Genomic DNA, 17,703 nt, shown 5'->3' with positions numbered 1-17,703 from the left:
AACTACCCAACCAAGGCCTTGAATGTGCCCAGCTATTCAAAGTCATTAATCTAGACAAGAATTGTTAGCAATCAGTAGAGTAGGGCCCAGGGAAAATGAACTCAGAGTAGAGAGAAACTCCCCAAGATCCAACATGAAACCAGGATCAAAGAGCAATGGATTTAGTCAATGGAGAGGGAGTCAAGTTGGTTGTAAATCCCCAGATGACTCATCCCACCCCACTAGGGGATCCCCCAGGTGAAAGATGAAGCTGTAGGGGTAGAGAAGTGAAGATGAGTCAGTTGTAGGCTTGTCTGGCTGCTCTGCCCTGGCTATGTGACAGTCACCAACCGAGAAATACACTTAGGGTTTAGATAGGCAGGACTGACACAAAGTCATAAAAAGGTGACAGAAATGTGGTGCTTGTCCTTGAAAAAGAAAAAAAAAAAGACTAATGATAACAGATCAGGGGACAAATTGAGGTGAAACAGACCTCAAAAAGGTTCTAGCCATTCAAGTGCCTTTTCTCTTGGAATGGCAAGATTTGTGTATTTTCACCTCTTTCCAGGGCACTGAAACAAGTGCTCCCCTCTTCTGAATCTTTCCATCCATTTTCTCTTAGCTTATCCCATCATCTAGGTGATGAATCAAGAAACTTTTTTTCCTGTGTCTGGACTAGGCCAGCATAAAATGCACCTGACAGCGTCTGCATGTTACTTCTAGAGGAATTTCTTCTCTAAGATGGGATTCCACGGGAATAGGAGCAACAGCCTCTGAATTCTCTCCTCATTCTGCCATCTCAGTAAAATGATCTGAGATTCCAGTTTCTGCTGACTGAATGGAGACAGACAGGCTACTCATTTGTAATGGCCAATCATTTGCTTGAGGCAGAACGATTAAGTAACTATGGCAGAGGCTGCTAATTGCTTACCCCATATCACTTCACGCTTTCTTCCAAAGAAAGAAAACCAGGATTTCATTCAGGGGTGCAATGCACCAACCAAGAGACTGCACTTCCCAATTTCCCTTGAGCACAAATACAGTTAATGAGAAGTAAGTGGATAGGCTGTGTGTGTTCTGGAGAAGCTCCTTATAGGAAACTGACTTGACTGAGCAGTGTTACCCCTACCCCACCCCCACCTTCCTTCTGGGTGGAGCTCTCGTGGCTACCTTGGACCTTAAAATGAAAGAATGAAAGTCACAGGCTAAGGATGGGGGAGCAGAAAGCAAAGAAAATTCAGTTCTGTGCTGCTGCCATAACCTAGACCTTCAGTTATTTATGTGCGAGAGAAACAAATTTCTATCTTGTTTAAGCCTAAATACAATTCCCAGCTGATAGACCCACTGTCAGCCTTCTCCGTAGGCCCTTCTAGGCTCACCCCCAACATTTGTAGGGTCCCTGCCAAGAGCAGAGGTGGAGGCCCCCAGCCTGTGGCCCAATCCCTCCTCATCCCACCCCAGCTCTGTCCGCTCTTCGTGGACGTCCAAGCTCATCCCTAAGCTAACACTGTCCACTGGCCACTCTTCTGGACTAGGGCGCACACACACTTCCCGCTAGGAGGTCAGAGCCTGGGAGAGGCTGGTGTAGGTTCTGAAAGTGAGCTCAGAGCCGTTTGGGCAGGGAATTCCACCCTAAGGCATGGTCTAGAAGCAGAAGGTTGCAGGTGGCATGCCCCCTCGCCCTGTGATCTCCTCACCCAGTGGGGAGAAGCACGGCCCTGAAGGCACAGGACCCAGGGCAGGGGCCCAAATAGCCACGGTCTAAATGAGACACCACTAGCTCGCTTCTCTCCCTCACCTCCATATGCCTGCCTTTTCATTGCTCACGACTTGACAGGAGAGCGAAACCTGAAGTCATCCAGTTAACTACTTTTTGTAACAGCCTTGGTAAAACGACCTTTTAGAGAAAAGTCTGGAACTATAGCTTGAAATGTGTTGCTTTCCTGTTACCCTCAATGCCACTATCTTTGCTCTTTTATTAGACTGTGTAATGGAAAGCTCTCTGGCAAGCTTTTCTTTGCTAAGCTGTCATTAGGATGGCCAAGCACAGTTGCTCAATCAACTGCAGCATCAGTGCTGGTGTAAATCCTGGGTCTCTGCCATTTACACATTTGAATGTCTGGGGCAACTCTCCCAGCTGAGTCTGTTTGCAACTTTGCTCCGGGAGTGAGTGGAATCAGTGGCAAACCCCGGCCCCTGAAACTAGAACAGGGACTGTTGCCTTCAGAGGACCACAGAGGACCACAGAGGACCGCAGAGGGAACCCTGCCCAGGAGGGGGATTCTCTAAGGTGTGACGCTGAAGTGGACAACGAGCTGGGCAGCTTTCTGTTTCTCAGGAAGCCCCCCACTCAGCCTAGGGCAGCAAGGACTGAGACCAGGTGAAAGGCTGCTGACAAGGGGACCCACCACTCCAGCTCCCACCCCTAAGTGCAAGGACTTATTCCTTAAGGAATCTGTCTGCTCCACGTGGCCTGACTGGTGCCACTGGTAAAGCTGACTTCTTGAACGTGAAAATGCCCAAAGGCTGCACTATCTTTGTGTATCATGGAAGCTCTCTTCCTTTCATTCAGTGATTTGAAGTCTCATTTTGGATTTTGAGTCTCCACGCTGTCTAGGCTGAATAGTGACCAAAGGACATGAGTGGCCACTCACACTTCAGAGAACCATTGCAGCCCCTTTCAAACAAGATATAACCCAAAGAACACTGAGCCAATAATCCAAAATGTAGGTCCTTGCTAGAGACTGAATGTTTGTGTCCCACCTCCCCAAAATTCACATGTTGAAACTTAATCCTCATGCAGTGATGGCCTTTGGGAGGTGATGAGGTCATGAGCGTGGAGCCCTCGTGAGAGGGATTAGGGTCCTTATGAAAGTGACCCCAGAGAGCTCCCTTGCCCCTTCTGCTGTGTGAGGACACAGCAAGAACACAGCCATCTATGAACCGGGTAGAGGGCCCTCACCAGACACCGGATCTGCCGGCACCTTGATCTTGGGCTTCCCAGCCTCCACAACTGAGAAGTAAATGTTTGTTGTGTGAGACAGCCAGTCTATAGAACTTTATTTTTGTCATAGCAGCCCAAACAGACTGACAGTATTTTTTTTAACCTTTAGTTTTTAAAATTTTTTCAGATGGGGACATAATTAGGTTTATTTTTTAAAAATTTTAATGGAGGTACTGGGAATTGAACCCAGGCCCCCATGCATGCTAGGCACACACTCTACCACTGAGCTATACCCTCCCCTACAACAATACTTCTATCCCCAACTTTCTATTTACATTGTTTATTGGTTCTTTTATGGGAAAAATGGAAGGCATAGGTTAAATGATTTGTAAGGTCCCTCCAAGTCCAGTGGCTCTGTATAGTTCTCTAAAGTGACAGACATAACAAATATCTTTGCCCCCACCTTCATCCAACTCCTTCTCATCTCATTGGCTTAGAAGCTAGTTCCTTCCAGCCTGCAAGGTGGGCTAGGAGACCCCTCTCTCTCCTATAATAGCACTCCTCTCACTAGAGTGTAATTGTCTGTAAATTAATTTGTGGGTTCCTTGCTAGTCTGAAAATTCTAGGGGGACAGAGACTAATCTTTTAATTGAAATGTATTTGATTTACAAGGTTTCAGGTGTACAGCAAAGTGATTCGGTTATACATATATGTATATATATACATATACACATACATATATATATATATATATTCTTTTTCAGATTCTTTTCCATTAAGGTTACTCCAAGAAATTGAATATAGTTCTGTGTGCTATACAGTAGGTTCTTGTTGTTTATCTATTTTATATATAGTAGTGTGTTTCTGTTGATCCTAAACTCCCAATTTATCCCTCCCCTATTTCCCTTTCCCCTTGGGTAACCATAAGTTTGTTTTCTATGTCTGTGAGTCTGTTCCTGTTTTGTAAATGAGTTCATTTGTATCATTTTTATTCACATTCCACATATAAGTGATATTGTATGATACCTGACGGAGAACAATCTTTGAGGTTGTATCCTCAGCACAGATTTCTAGCAAGAGCTCAAAGATACATATGAAATGATGACACAAGTGGGTAGTTTCTGATAGCTACAACCTCCTTTGGTCACTGGACTGGTGATGAAAGCCGTTCACAGATCACTATTCAGGCAGCATGCTGAAACAGTCTTTGTCCTTCAGCCTGCATTTAGAAAGAGGCTTTGGGCATATGTACCATGAGTATACTCCTAATGATGAATCAGACTACCACATCTTTTCAAGGGAGAAGATGAGAAAAAAATCTTCTATTTTTATGATCAGAGAAACCCGGACTGTGACATGGAGCTCAGCTCTCATGAATAAAATAGAAGATCCTCTGCCTTCTCATCTAAGCTCGTCAAATTACTCTAAGGTCTGATTGTCCCAAAGCATTACTAATTGTAGAGCAGCATCATTTATATCACAAAATTGGAAATGACACACATACCCAGTTGCAGAGTGATGGTTAAATAAACTATGACACTCAAACGGCGAACTCACGCAGCCCTTGATGATACCTGCTAGACAATCTGAAGTTAAAAGGCGAGACATGAAATTGCATAAGCAGTATGACTGCTGTCATGTAAAATATATCAAATACACGCACAAAATATGGACGGAGATACTACAGAACCCGAACAGTAGCTGTGTCCATGTGTTAGGGCTGTGATGCTTTTCTTTCTACTTCGCTGAAGTTTGCCGATTTTCCTTAATGACCCTTAATGTGTCACTCTCATGGTGAAAAAAAAAATCAAATCAACACATCCTTTAGTTGTTAACTGAAAATGTCTTTTATTTTCTGCTGTAAAACTTCTGGCTATTGATACTGGCTGTGTCCCCTGAGAGAGCCATATGGAGGAGCACAGAGAAGGCCCGATGGTGAAGCCAGCAGAAAGCAGAGGGCGGAAAGACATGGACTCCTCTGGAGCAGCAGCTGTCTCTGTAATAATAGTCATCCCTGATCTAAGCTCTTCCTACATGCCAGGCATTTCCCACACGTTTTTTTTTTTTCATCATGCTCTCATAAAAGCTGTAAGAGATGGGTACTACTGTTACTCCCATTTTACAGCTGAAACTGAGCACTACAGTGGTCAGTTCTTTTGCTGGTACGTGGAGGAAGCAGAGGGTGAGCCTGAGGGTCTGTCTCCACCATCCGCCATTCTCTCACCATGTGTTATACCCACTCCGATGTCAAAGGAGAGGCTGAGGGGAAAATAAGCCCATTTCTAAGCCATACTTCCTCTCATGCAAGGGTCTCTTCTGTCAGAGGCACAGCCTCCATTTCCATTTTCAGGAGATTTTGTTTGATAAGTCCTTAAATGACTCTGCCTGTCAGTGGAGAGGGTGTCCGGTAACCACTTGTTCACCATATTACCTCAAGGCTGTAACCAGAGTGCAATCCAAAAATTGTCTCTCTTTGCACATAAATTGCTCTGTGGTAACAAGCCCATTTACAAGTGCTCTCATTGTGGCCAAGTTTGCAGATCCAGACCAACATGGATACAGTCCATGCCAGCTTCCTAGTTAAAATGTGAACTCTGGTCACTCTAGTTGCCAGCACAATTACAAGCCATCTTTCATCATGTGCTGGTTGAAAATAGATTCACCCTACAAATGCTGACAGCCTGAATACGCTCATGAGTGCACACAAGCACTTTGAGGCTCTTTGTTACATAGTCACATTTTCTCCACACAGAAACCTACTGGTGTTCACATTTCCAGGACTGGGGAGGTTGAGGGGAGACTTTACTACAAGAGAATTTCAGGAGAACACAGCAGGGTACCTACAGAGAGTCCAGTCCCTTCGGAGTCAAGTGTATCACAAAAATAAAGCAAGTGCTCTCTGCCCTCCTCGCCACCCCAGGGAAACACCAGTGGGCGAGTCCACGGCAGCATTCCATGAGATCAGTCATGCAGATTGATCCAAACGAAATGACAAGTGGGCTTAAAGGAAATCCATTTCCAAATCAAGTTTAAATTCAAAACAAAGAGCCAAAGGGAATGAATAAACAGAGAAATCCTAACAAGAAGACCCAGTCATCAGGGTAAGCGCTATGAGGGGATCTACTTGGGGATACTGTTGCACCCATTGTGCTCTCTGTCTCCGGGTCCTGTCCCAGAGGGACGATCGGTGGTGTCAGTTCACTTACTTTCTCTGGAACCGGACCACGGGATCAGCCAGCAGGTCAGTGAAGTCAAGCCTCCTCCCCTTCTCGATGACATCCCGATGCTTGCGGACGAACAGCCACCCGACGTGGGAGAAGAAGAAGCCCCGGCGGGCGTTGTGGGGGTCAGCATCTGTCTCCGAGTACTTGTGGTGGACTCGGTGGTCCCTGGACCACTCGAAGATGTCGTTCTACAGAGAGAATGCAGACCCTCGTGAAGACGGAAAGCATCCTGGCGCCTTCTCAAAAGCTTTTTGGCCGCCCCCACCCTCACCACTGACTTCCTCTTGTTCCCATCCTCAACCCGCAATCTTCTAACCCTGAGTTCAATCCCTGGGGTGGGTTTGGGTGGTTTTCACCCAAACAAGAGTAAATCCTCACTAAGTAGGGATCTTAGCTTGTGTTTGCAATGTGCCCTTGGCAGGAGTTTCAGGCTTGAGTGAACTAGTGGGGAAACCTGAAAGAAAGTTCTAGGGGGGAGCCTAGGGGCTACTAAAGTCTCCTGGCAGATCATTCATGTCAAGAAAAGAGAGATCCAGTCTCAGGATCAAGTCTTAGTGGTCAGAGGAGAGAGAACCTCAAGGATGAAAGGAGATGCGTTCTTAGCCTGGGTCTGTCTGCCCTCCCTCCCCCTCTTTCATGGGCTTCAGGTCCAACACACAGAGCACAGGAAGCTGATAAGTAAAAACCCAAAAAGCTACTTCGCTAAATCACTGCAAAATACCAAGGCACAAATAACATTGTTTGAGGACTGCTGTAACAGGGTGTCAGAGAAAAGGAGGAGAGGGGAGGCTCCTGGAGGAATCTGGTGTACTTGGCCGGATGCACCAAGCGAAGAAGCAGCAACGCCTGAGGGGCGAGCGGCCCCCACTGGAAACCCAAGAGACACTCTGGTGCCCAAGGAAGAAGCATCAGGTCCAGCAGACTGTGCCAAACCCACAGCAGGGCGGGGCTCAGGCACACATGGGAGACCAACCTGTGGACCCTCTGGTGCCGGGAGACACTGTCAGGGGCTGGAGGTCCTGGGTGAGCTGTCAGGGACAGCTTTTCAGCTAATATTGTTAATGAAACCTTAGCTAAAGCCATGGGTCAGTGTGATCTATAGACTCTCAATTTATATTCAGTTTTGTGTTTATCTGATAATGCTTTCCAAACTGAGATAAGAAATTTTGTTGGGAAGTAGAGCTTTTGATAGGAAAATTACAGTTGACTCTTGGACAACACGAGTTTGAACTGCTCAGGTCCACTTATATACAGATATTTCAATAGCAAATCCCACAGTACTACATGGCCTGAGGTTGGTTGAATCCGAGGATGTGGAGGGCCAATGACAAATTACAGGTGGGCTAACCTCCGAGTTGTTCAAGGGTCAACTATAATCTGAAAATAAAAATAAACGTATATAGTGTATAAGTCCCCCATTTTTTTTTTTTAAAAAAAAGGTACTAATGTTTTATACCATACTCTTCAGTACTCCGTTATGCTTTCATTAGGAATCTGCCATTTCACAATACTGGCTTCATCCTACTCATGAGAAGAGAGGGGAACTATTTTATTCTCAAAGTTCTAACAGTTCTTTGATTAAAAAAAAGGGTTCACTGAGTTTTTCGTTTCTCTGGCTCACCCAGTGAAGGTGGAAGGCTACTCAACCTTGTTCATCCTATAGCACCATTAAAAATTTTTTTAAATTTGCTTAACCCTTGGGCAATGGGAAGGGTGGGGAAGATTAGAGACCTTAAGAAGTATATGCTCAGCTTCGAATACAAAGAGGGAAAAAAGGTGCTTAGCAGTCTATGTAAGGCAAATATTATAGCCTGGCTTGCTGTGATAAGAAAGAGGTCTTTAGATTTTTACCAGTGTGTTTAAACATAGTGGTTGCAAACAGTGAAAGCACTTATTTATAATCACAGAATCTGGAGTCGGCAAGGAATTGCAAATGTCAAGACCACTGCAGCTCAAGGAATAATTTATTCCTTTTGCATTAGTTTATTGCTTTCATTGCAAACCCATCCGAACAAAGGAGAAAAGGGGAATATTCTGTCCCCAGTTCACAGATGACCAAATTAAGACTTAGAAGACACTTATTCAAGCTCATCTAGTTAAGTCACCACAACACTGGGACAAAGGTGGTGCTCCTTCCGTTCTAAGTTCACTCTCGCTTCAACAAGATATTTCCCTCATTCTCCAAACTTAGGGGAGGGGCGTCTTTTCCAGAGAACTCTCATTTTTCTTGTTAAAGGGTTACGTTGATTTTGATCAGTTATAAAATAGTTGTCTTGCTTGCTTATTGTGTTTTCACTTTGAAAGTAAAAATAAAAATAAGATGACAAATATCAAAATATTGTATGAGTAGAGATAGCATGTACAACTTTGTGTTTATAAGAACTAAACAAAAACTTACTAATAGTAAAAAAAAAAAAAAAAGATTATGTTGATTCTTTATGGCAGTGCAATTTTATAAAAACTCAAGTGGAGAGTTCCAAACGGCTAGAAACATTATGCTTATAAAATTAAGCATAATACAACAACAACGAAAGAATTATGCTATTTCTTTATTTTAATCCTCTTACCTGGATACCTTCCTGACAGAAGCCACTTGACTGTAGCGAGGATTTTGGCCACATTTGAATAATCGAGCACACAATCGAGCCCAAAACACTTTAAGCTGTATTTTTTTAGTCTTTTGTTATTGATTTGTTTTTAACTCTAAAGCTGAGTTCAGTGGAAAAGTGACTTAAAGAACAAGATGTAAGCCAACAATAGGGCAGAAAGGGAGTGAGATTCATACACCCACCCCAAGGCCTTTTTCTTCCTATTTATCTGCATTTTGCCTCTACCCTGAAGTGACCAGGAGTGGAGGCCAACCTATGAACAGCATTCATTTTGATGAAAAGGCATGCGTACCTAGGGTGTGCTGGGTACAGTCAGTATTGTGGAAGGGAAAGCTGAGGGCTGATGGGCGGAGAGAGATGGTTGAGCAAACTCCTAGAGGTGGTGAGTGAGTGGAAACGGCCTGGAGTTGCTGCTACAGCACCAGCGATCTCCTGGCAATCCTTTTTCCTCTCAATGTTTAGACAATGCTGATCGTTCTTGCCTGGAACATGAGCGATTCACATCATCCTTGCTTCATGGCAAAGAAAAAAAGTCTGAAGCATAGAGAGATGGAGACTTTCCATCAATGAACTGACTGTCGAGCATGAACAGACTGTTCCGTCTGTCTGTGCTCTGTGTGCACATTTTAGTAGGGGCATGACATTGAACTCAGCAGCAATTCCTGAAGCCTAAATATGTGCCCATTCTAACGAATCAATGAACAAATGATTCAACTTGCAACTTAAGATTTCTTACTGAACAGTCGTTCCTGGTGGATCACAATCTTAATATGCAAGCCCATTTCCTTCAAAAGTGGACACTCACCATGTGTCTCTTGATCACTCCTGACAAAGAATTACTGTGGTGAAAGGAGCTACATTAGTCCTAAGAGCTCTGCTTAGAACCAAGGCTCAGGCAGGTGGGGAGGAGGACAGGATGAGAAAGCCAATCAGGAGTGTACAGGTCCATGGAGTCATATGCACCACGAGTCCTACTTGGTGCTGTCCAGGAGAATACAAGCCACATATGTGATTTAACTTTTCCCAGTAGCCACATTCAAAAAGTGAATGTAAACAAACAAAATTAATTTTAATAATGTATTTTTACTTAACATACTACATCCAAAATATCATTCAATATATGACTAGCCTAAGATTATTAATGAGATATTTTATATGATTTTTTTTCTGTGCCAATGCTTCGAATTGGGTGTGTATTTCACACTTCTAACTAGCTCAGTTCAGACCAGCCACATCTCAGGTGCTCGGTAGCCACATGTGGTTGGTGGCTACCATACTGGACAGGGCAGGTCTAACCCATGGCTTGTACAGTTTTCCATGTGTGTGTTGCACTTTTAAAGGTTTTAAAAAATGCAGTGTTGCTTATGGATGAAAGTGAGAAATTGGCAAAAACCCTGTGAATGGCAAAGGGGCTGTCCATGTCAAAAGCATTAAAATTGTGCAATTCATTTTCTGGAGTTTATGTTAAGGAAATAATCACGGCTGTGTGCAAAGATCTAATCACAAGGGTGCTCACTGAAGGGAAAACTTGGAAAAACCCTGAATTTCCACATAACAGGATTTGACTTAGTACCTTGTGATATATTAATTAATTGAATAATATTCGTGTGTGTGTGTGCCTGTGCGTGTGCACAGAAAATTTCTGGAGAGAAATATTAAGAAAAATGTCTTAGGGTTACCTCAGGGGAGGGAGACTGGGAGGTAGGAGAGGAGGAGAAATACTTTTAGGTTTTATCTTATATTCTGAAATTTTTACCAAGAACGTCTATTGGTTTTGTATCAAAATGACTAGCTGACAAAAAAAGGATATTGTAGTATTGACTTGGAGAGATGAAGTGGAAAGTAAGGTGAAAAATAGTTTTCAAAATAATAGATACAGTAAATGAAAGCATTTTTAATTTAAAAATGTGTAGTTAGGCATAGAAAAAATTTTAAAACATGTAAGTCAACCTGTTTACAGTTGTTCTCTAGGAAGTGGGACAGTGGGTGACTTTTAATTTGTTCTTCTCATTTGTATTTTCTAAATTTTTATAATAATTAAGTTTTTCTTTTTGTGATACGAGGGAAACAAATTATTTAAGTTTCCATACTCCTGAATCAAACAACCCAGCTTCTGCCGTCAGCTCCATGTCAGGAAAAACTACAAAGCAGAAATATTCATCCAGTAATCCAGGCAGTGACATATCTTTACATCTCCCTTCTTTCTTTGTTCTTACTAGCACTAATCGACCAATCACACCTCAGCCAGGGTGACAGTGCCCTTGCTTACCCCCACCTTGTGTCTTGTACCTTTATGATTTCACCCTTCAGCACAGATAATATTCCTAAATGGGGCCCCTGCTCAGACTGTAGAAATTGAAATTGATCATGTGGTGATTTTTCTCCATAAGCACAGCCCTTGAGAATCTCTGGGACTTGAGCAAAGGTAATCAATCTCAAAAGCTCCACTGAAGCAGATTATGAAGCAACTCACTTCGTCAGAATGACTCTTCCCCAACTTCCTTGTATGTTCAGAATACATTCTTGAATCTAGTCCTCTAACTGGCAGTAGGGGAAACTGTCTTTTAAAGCTCACATCATCTCCTCTGGGTAGCAAGGGGAAGTCCAAGTCCCAGGCAACAGCTCTGAGACCAGAACCATTGACTGGCTTTCCCCTAGCATAGCTGCAAACAGATGCCTGCTTCTGACAAGATGGCAGCAGGGTTGTTCTGGCCCCCAATTCAATTGTGTGGCTGCTTAAAGTACCAAAAGGGAAAATTTACCAGGTGGCCTCAAAACACAGCCAAAGGGAATTCCACTTGTATTCATAATACCTCTTTGTTTCCAGTCAGTAGTGAGAAAGAAACTAGGACCAACATTTCAGCTTGAATAGGCAAGTTTTAGAGTAGAACAAGTGCACGCACGCATGCGTGCGCGTGTATATGTTTGTGTGTGTGTGTGTGTGTGTGTGTGTGTGTGTGTGTGTGTGTGTGTGTGTGTCTTGTGAGTGATGGCATCCTGTCCAGGAAAACAGTCGTTCTATCAAGGGGGTCAAAGAGGGGAAGACACTGTGGCCTCCACTCTTTAGGGGCCCTAAAGCTCATGGGAAATAGACTCTATCTCAGTCTCTGGGGTCTGAATTTAATCTCCTCCAGCTCAGATGCCAACACTGTCCTATTCAAACAGTGAAGAACGTTCGGTGCTTTCCCCACCATTGATATTGGGTCAGTACTGACTTCCCTCCAGACAACACTGACAATCTGGAAGAAGAGCCCAGAAAGTCCCCGAGAAGGGCCTGGCAGCAGTCTTCCCCGCCTGGCACATCGCAGCTTTGAGAGAACAAGTCCCCACCTGCTGCTCAGCTCTCACGTGGCACTCAGCCTGGGGAGGACTCAGGAGCCGGGCAAATGTTGAAAAGCCAACTTTAGGGGTTTAAAAGTGCTGACCAAACTTACAGATTGCAAAGTAGGAAAGGAGTGTCTCATATTTTCTTTCATTACTCCAGGATTTAAATCTCTTATAACAAGAATGCACTTGAATAAGACATACTATTTAAAAACATATTTTTAACACACATCTTAAAAGTGGCTTGGGTAGTCCTCTTGGTAGATGAGTCTGCCTTCTGTGAATCTTTCCAATTAGGGTTTGGGAGAGTTTTTTGGTCTGTGATGTGACCATTGTTTAGTCTTCTAATTTCAATCTCCACTCAATGAGTCAAAATGTTGGGGCGGAAAGGGCCTGGAAAATAATGGCAGCCCAGCAGTAATGAACACACCTCACTCCCAGATCCTGGTTTCTAAACACCATTTCCCACTAAAAGAAACCAGGACTCTTCGGTGAAATGGCTGGTGCCAGGACAAGGGCAGGAAAAACACAAGAGGAACTTTGCAGATTTTGTTATGCCAGAAAGTCAGGAATTGCTCAAAAAATGGTGGGGACATGTCAAAAAGGACATACGAGTCTGTTTGTAGTATCTCCTACTGAACAAACTGGGGTAATTTGATAAATAATGTGAGACATTAAGATGAATAATAACAGGAATGGATTAAAATCCATTTAATAAAATAGGAACCCATGAGCCCATAATAAATAAATACATAAAAAGTAAAATGCCAACCAACAAATGTAGAAGAAATAATGAAGTCAGAAAATCGCCATTTTTTTTGAAGGTGCCATAGCAATAGCCGATACAGGCAAGACCCACCAAGGTAATGCTAAAACTACTGGATAAAAGGTTGATTAAAAAAGTATTACATAAGTAGCTCACAGCAAAAAAAAATGTGACAATGAGTATATGTATGTTCATGTATAACTGAAAAATTGTGCTCTACACTGGAATTTGACACAACATTGTAAAATGACTATAACTCAATAAAAAAAAAGTTTAAGAAATAAAAATTTAAAATAAAACAGAAAAAAAATTACATAAGCCCACAGTATCTCAGCATAAATTAGTCATTAATTACAAAAGGAATAATAGTAATCTTACAGTGGAGAGATCAGGTAAACACCACCTTAACCAAGTGATTAAAGTTCATACCACTAATAATATGACAAAGTGATACTATGAGCCTCTGGTCTGATGCTCAGGACACATGATCGTTAATGGAGCATTCCTGCCCGACAAGCACAGGCTGAGTGTAGTTATGCGGAAGCATGAGCAAACCCAAAAAGAGGAGCATTCTGCAAAATAACTGGTCTGTGCATCTCAAAAGTGTCAATGTCATAAGATCAAAGACCAAGGAACTATTCCAAATGAAAGGAGACTAAAGAGACACTTCAACTCACTGTAATGCAGGACCTTGAGTTGGCTCTTGGGCTAGGATCCTGGGTATAGTATTGTATCAAGATTCAATTCCCTGATGCTGGTACATGTGCCGTGATCACATGAAATGTCTTTCCCATTAGGAAATACACACTGAACTATTTAGGGATGAAGAGGCATGAAGTTTGTAACTTACTTTCAGATGATTCAGGAAAAAAAATAACACAGAAGAATGCATCTACTACACCCATATGGAGAAAGAAAGAGAATAAGAAAGCAAATGAGGCAATATGTTAACAATGAGTGTACAGGATGTACAGGTGTGTACAGTGAAAGGTGTACAGGAGTTCTTCATGGTATTTTTGCAACTCTTTGGGAAGTCTGAAATTACTTGCAAGTAAAAAGTTAAAGCTAAAAAAGACAAATGTCGAGGGCATCTTTCTTTAAAAATCTCAGGTTCTCCCCTTGCACTCCATTCCTACCCACCACCCTTGTTCGGGCTGTCACCAGTTCACCTGGACTCCTGCAGTAGCCTTCCAAAGCCGCCTGCCTCTCCCTTGTCCCGGCCCCTCCACAATACATGTGATACACTGTGAGCAAAGTCCCCGTGTTCACACTCCCCAAACACCTATCATTCTCTTGCTTCTGATCTGACAGCCCCTCTACATTACTTTTCTCATCAAGTTTAAACATTTCCTCTTCTTGGCAATCAAAAACTGGCCTGGTCATTCTCATCTTTCCCACTTAATTTTTCTTTAACTGGACAAATATTTATTGAATGTTGGTCTGTGCTAGGCGATAAAGAAGGAACAAGACAATAAAGGCAATGTCCTCGAGGAGTTTATACTTTATAGGGGAGACGAACATAAATAAAACCATTTCAGACTGGGATTCGTGCTGTGAAGCAAATGAGCATGGAGAGCTACAAGGGGGGCACTGAGACAGGCAAGGACTTTCTCATCAGAAACCTTAGGCTGGAAAAAGTTGGGTGAGAAAGAGCAGGAGAAGGGTAGAGGGGAGGACTTGGCACAGTCCAGGAACTACGAGAAGACCAGCATGCCTGGTGCACGGAGGGCAAGAGTGGTGCAAGATGAGGTCTGGGAGGTACTGTGGTGTAACAGCCCCCACTGATTCCCAGCACAGAGCTTCAAAAACTGTTGGAATTTCCTGAGTGACAGGACTGTCTCTATCATGCTAATGAGCTGACTCAGGATGGACTCCCAGATAGCTTCAGGTTTGGAACTGTCCACCAGAAAGACCAAGCGTGTGGTTGGAGGGTTGGCACTTTGGGAGGGGAAGGGGATTGGAGATTGAGCTTAGTCTCATGGTCAGTGATTTAATCAGTCGGGTTTATGTTAAAAACTCCAGTAAAAGCTATGGACACTGAGGCTCAGAGGAGCTCCCTGGCTGATGACCACAGTGATGTGCAGGGAAGGGGACACTTTCTGACTCCACAGGGAGAGGCGTGGAAGCTCTCTTTGAGGGATCCTCCCAGACCTCTGCCTGTGTCTCTTCCATTTGGTTGGTCCCGATTTGTACCCTTTATAATAAAACTGTAATAGGAAGTATAACACTTTCTTCAGTTCTGTGAGTTGTTCTAGCGAATTATTGAACCTGAGGGAATTGTGGGAACCCCTGAATTTGTAGGTATGGGGGGCTGGGAGGCCCCTGCTCGTGGCTGGCATCTGAAGCAGGGACAGCCCTGTGGGGGACTGAGGCTTTACCTTGTGAACTGGAAGCTACCTTGAGTGGTTAGTGTTAGAACTGTATTGAAGTCCATCCACGTGGGGTGGAAAACAGAGCACCAGAAATGCAAAAGCCTGATCACACCAGGCTTTATAGGCCATGAGAACAAGATTGGATTTCATTCCAAATGCAACACAGAGCCACTGAAAGACTGTGGTTTTTCGCTCGAGAGTGGTTTACTTTTCAGTCCGTTCTGTCTGGCTGCAGTGTGGAAAAGCGGCAAGTGCTGGAGGAGGAAGACCAGTTGGTGGGGGCTTTGAGGTAGTCTAGGCAAAAAACGGGCATGGCTTGGACTAGAGAGTGGCCGAGATGAGCAGCATGCAGATTAGATTCAAGATGTGACTGAGGCTAGGACTTGAAGAGGCTGGCTGAAAGACTGGATGAGGGATGATTATGGAAATAGAGAAACCAAGGCTGACACCCAGATTTCTGGTGGGGAAAGCTAGGGGAGAAGTAGTTTGGGGGCAGAAGGGAGAGTCACAACTTCAGTTCGGGGCACACTGATTTTGAGATGCTTAAGAGACGTCCAGTGAGAGATGTCATCCAGCCAGCTGGATTCACCACATGCCATACCAGTCAGTTTCTTTCTTCAGTCAGACCGATTTTCTGCTTTTCAGGGACCCCATACAGGATGTCATGGTCATTCCTCTCTCTCTACATTTGCTCAAGGGTTTTCCTATCCTCCCCTACTTCTTCCTTGCCTAGACAAATCCTTTTCACCTTGTGAGTTTTCTGCTCAAAACTTCCCTTCTGCATTAGACTTCATCCTAATACCCTAACCCATCTTCATATTTCTGCAGCCCTAAGAGTCAGTATGAAGCCATCGAGCAATTTAACTGCACACTGCCTCGTTAGGGTCCCTCTTCATTATACATAAGTCTAGCCCGCTCTATGAGGTCATAGGCGCCTCACGACACGGGCTATTTCATATACATCGCTTGTGTTCCTCAGAAGCACAGAATGGTTTATGCACCTTTAAATTCAAAGAGAATTAGCTAGCAGATTTACACAAAAAGCTACAGAAGAATAACTAGGAGAAAATAAAGATAATCAAATGTGACTGCCTTCTAAAAGAGTTTTTAAAAGCAAGGCTAGAAATTTCCTCTGGCATATGAAACCATTTTAATTAATAGTGAATGAGGGAGAGGGAAATAGCTCAGCGGCAGAGCGCATACTTAGCATGCACAAGGTCCTGGATTCAATCCCCAGTACCTCCATTAAAAAAATAATAAATAAACCTAATTACCTCCCCCTCCCCTAAAAAAAAATTTTTTTTAAATAGTGAAATGAAACTGAATTTTACTGTTAGTTTAAACGGTTGATTCAATGACTTCTGTAGCTATTGTACCTTTGGCGGTTAATAAAGCATGTAAAACAGCATCCCTGAAACATTCCTGTGACAAGAGCTCTGGTTCGTGCTAGTAGGTACTAGGACAGGATGACTGAAAAGCCTGAACTCTCATAAACAAGAACTAGAGATGAAAAACAGCTCAATATCTATGGTGGGGTGGGGGTGGCTTAAGAGGGAGGCAGCTAATGGAAGGCCCCAGTGTATCTGATAGATCTAGCTTTATTTAGCATTTTCATTAATGACTGGGAACAAGGCATACCCATTTAATAACATTTTTGGTTGGTGCCAAATTAGGAGGTGCTGCAGACATCACTGAGGACAGAGAAATAACACAGATGGATCTAAAGAGGTTATAAATATGAATAGAAATGATCACAATGAGATGCAATTTAGGAAAAATGCAAATGAAGGCAGCTGGGAGAGAAATCATCCAAAATGCAAAATAATCAGTGGGTTGGGAAACCTAGAAAGCAGCGACATAAGAATGTCTGGCAGGAGAGCAGTGGAATAAGGACTAAGCAGTGACAATATGCTAGCTCAGCCCAAATGGCTGGTGGCAGGTACAGGAGGCAGGAGGAACCGCATTGCAACAGAGTCTCCTCAACACCCATAAATGTTTTGGAGACAATGTGGGGAAAAAAAACAGAACAAAACTAAGCACAGACATTTGGCCCTTCGTTTTTTCAGTTGTTAGAAGAGGGATTACACTCAGCCTCTAAGGTCCCCCAGCTCCAACCGGCTGTGGTTCTAAAACAGGAAGATTGTGAGAGTGAGGAAAGAGCCTGGTTAAGGGGGTGCTTCCTTAAAACTTTTATAAAACTATTAACTTAACAATCATTGAGTATTTTCTATATGATAGACACTGAAATACAGGAAAGAAAGAGATGGAAGAGGGGAATGATATTCACTGAGTGTCACTATAAGCCAGGCACTTACTATTCATTATTTCATCCTCCCAATAACCATATGAGGTGAATATTATTACTCCTCCCACCTCCTTTGCAGATGAAGGTACAGAGACTTGCACAAAAGCCTGCATCCAGCAAATGGCAGAGCCAAGATTTATTCCAGGACCTGGACACTTCCCTCTACAATATACTTTCTCC

General features: G+C 43.3%; 1 protein-coding gene across 1 annotated transcript in view; it reads right to left on the bottom strand.

Annotated features, from left to right (window-relative positions):
* Positions 1 to 17,703, bottom strand: part of SCD5 (stearoyl-CoA desaturase 5) — a 122,478-nt gene that overhangs the window by 28,941 nt on the left and 75,834 nt on the right. Inside the window, exon 3 of the mRNA XM_032456698.1 lies at positions 6,130 to 6,335. Coding sequence (XP_032312589.1) covers positions 6,130 to 6,335 — 206 coding nt within the window. The remainder of the gene's footprint in view (positions 1 to 6,129; positions 6,336 to 17,703) is intronic.

Source organism: Camelus ferus, chromosome 2 (genome assembly GCF_009834535.1).
Source record: "Camelus ferus isolate YT-003-E chromosome 2, BCGSAC_Cfer_1.0, whole genome shotgun sequence".
NCBI classification, from domain to species: domain Eukaryota; kingdom Metazoa; phylum Chordata; class Mammalia; order Artiodactyla; family Camelidae; genus Camelus; species Camelus ferus.
Note: the sequence above shows the minus strand (reverse complement) of the source record. Positions and strands in the feature narration are given on the sequence as shown.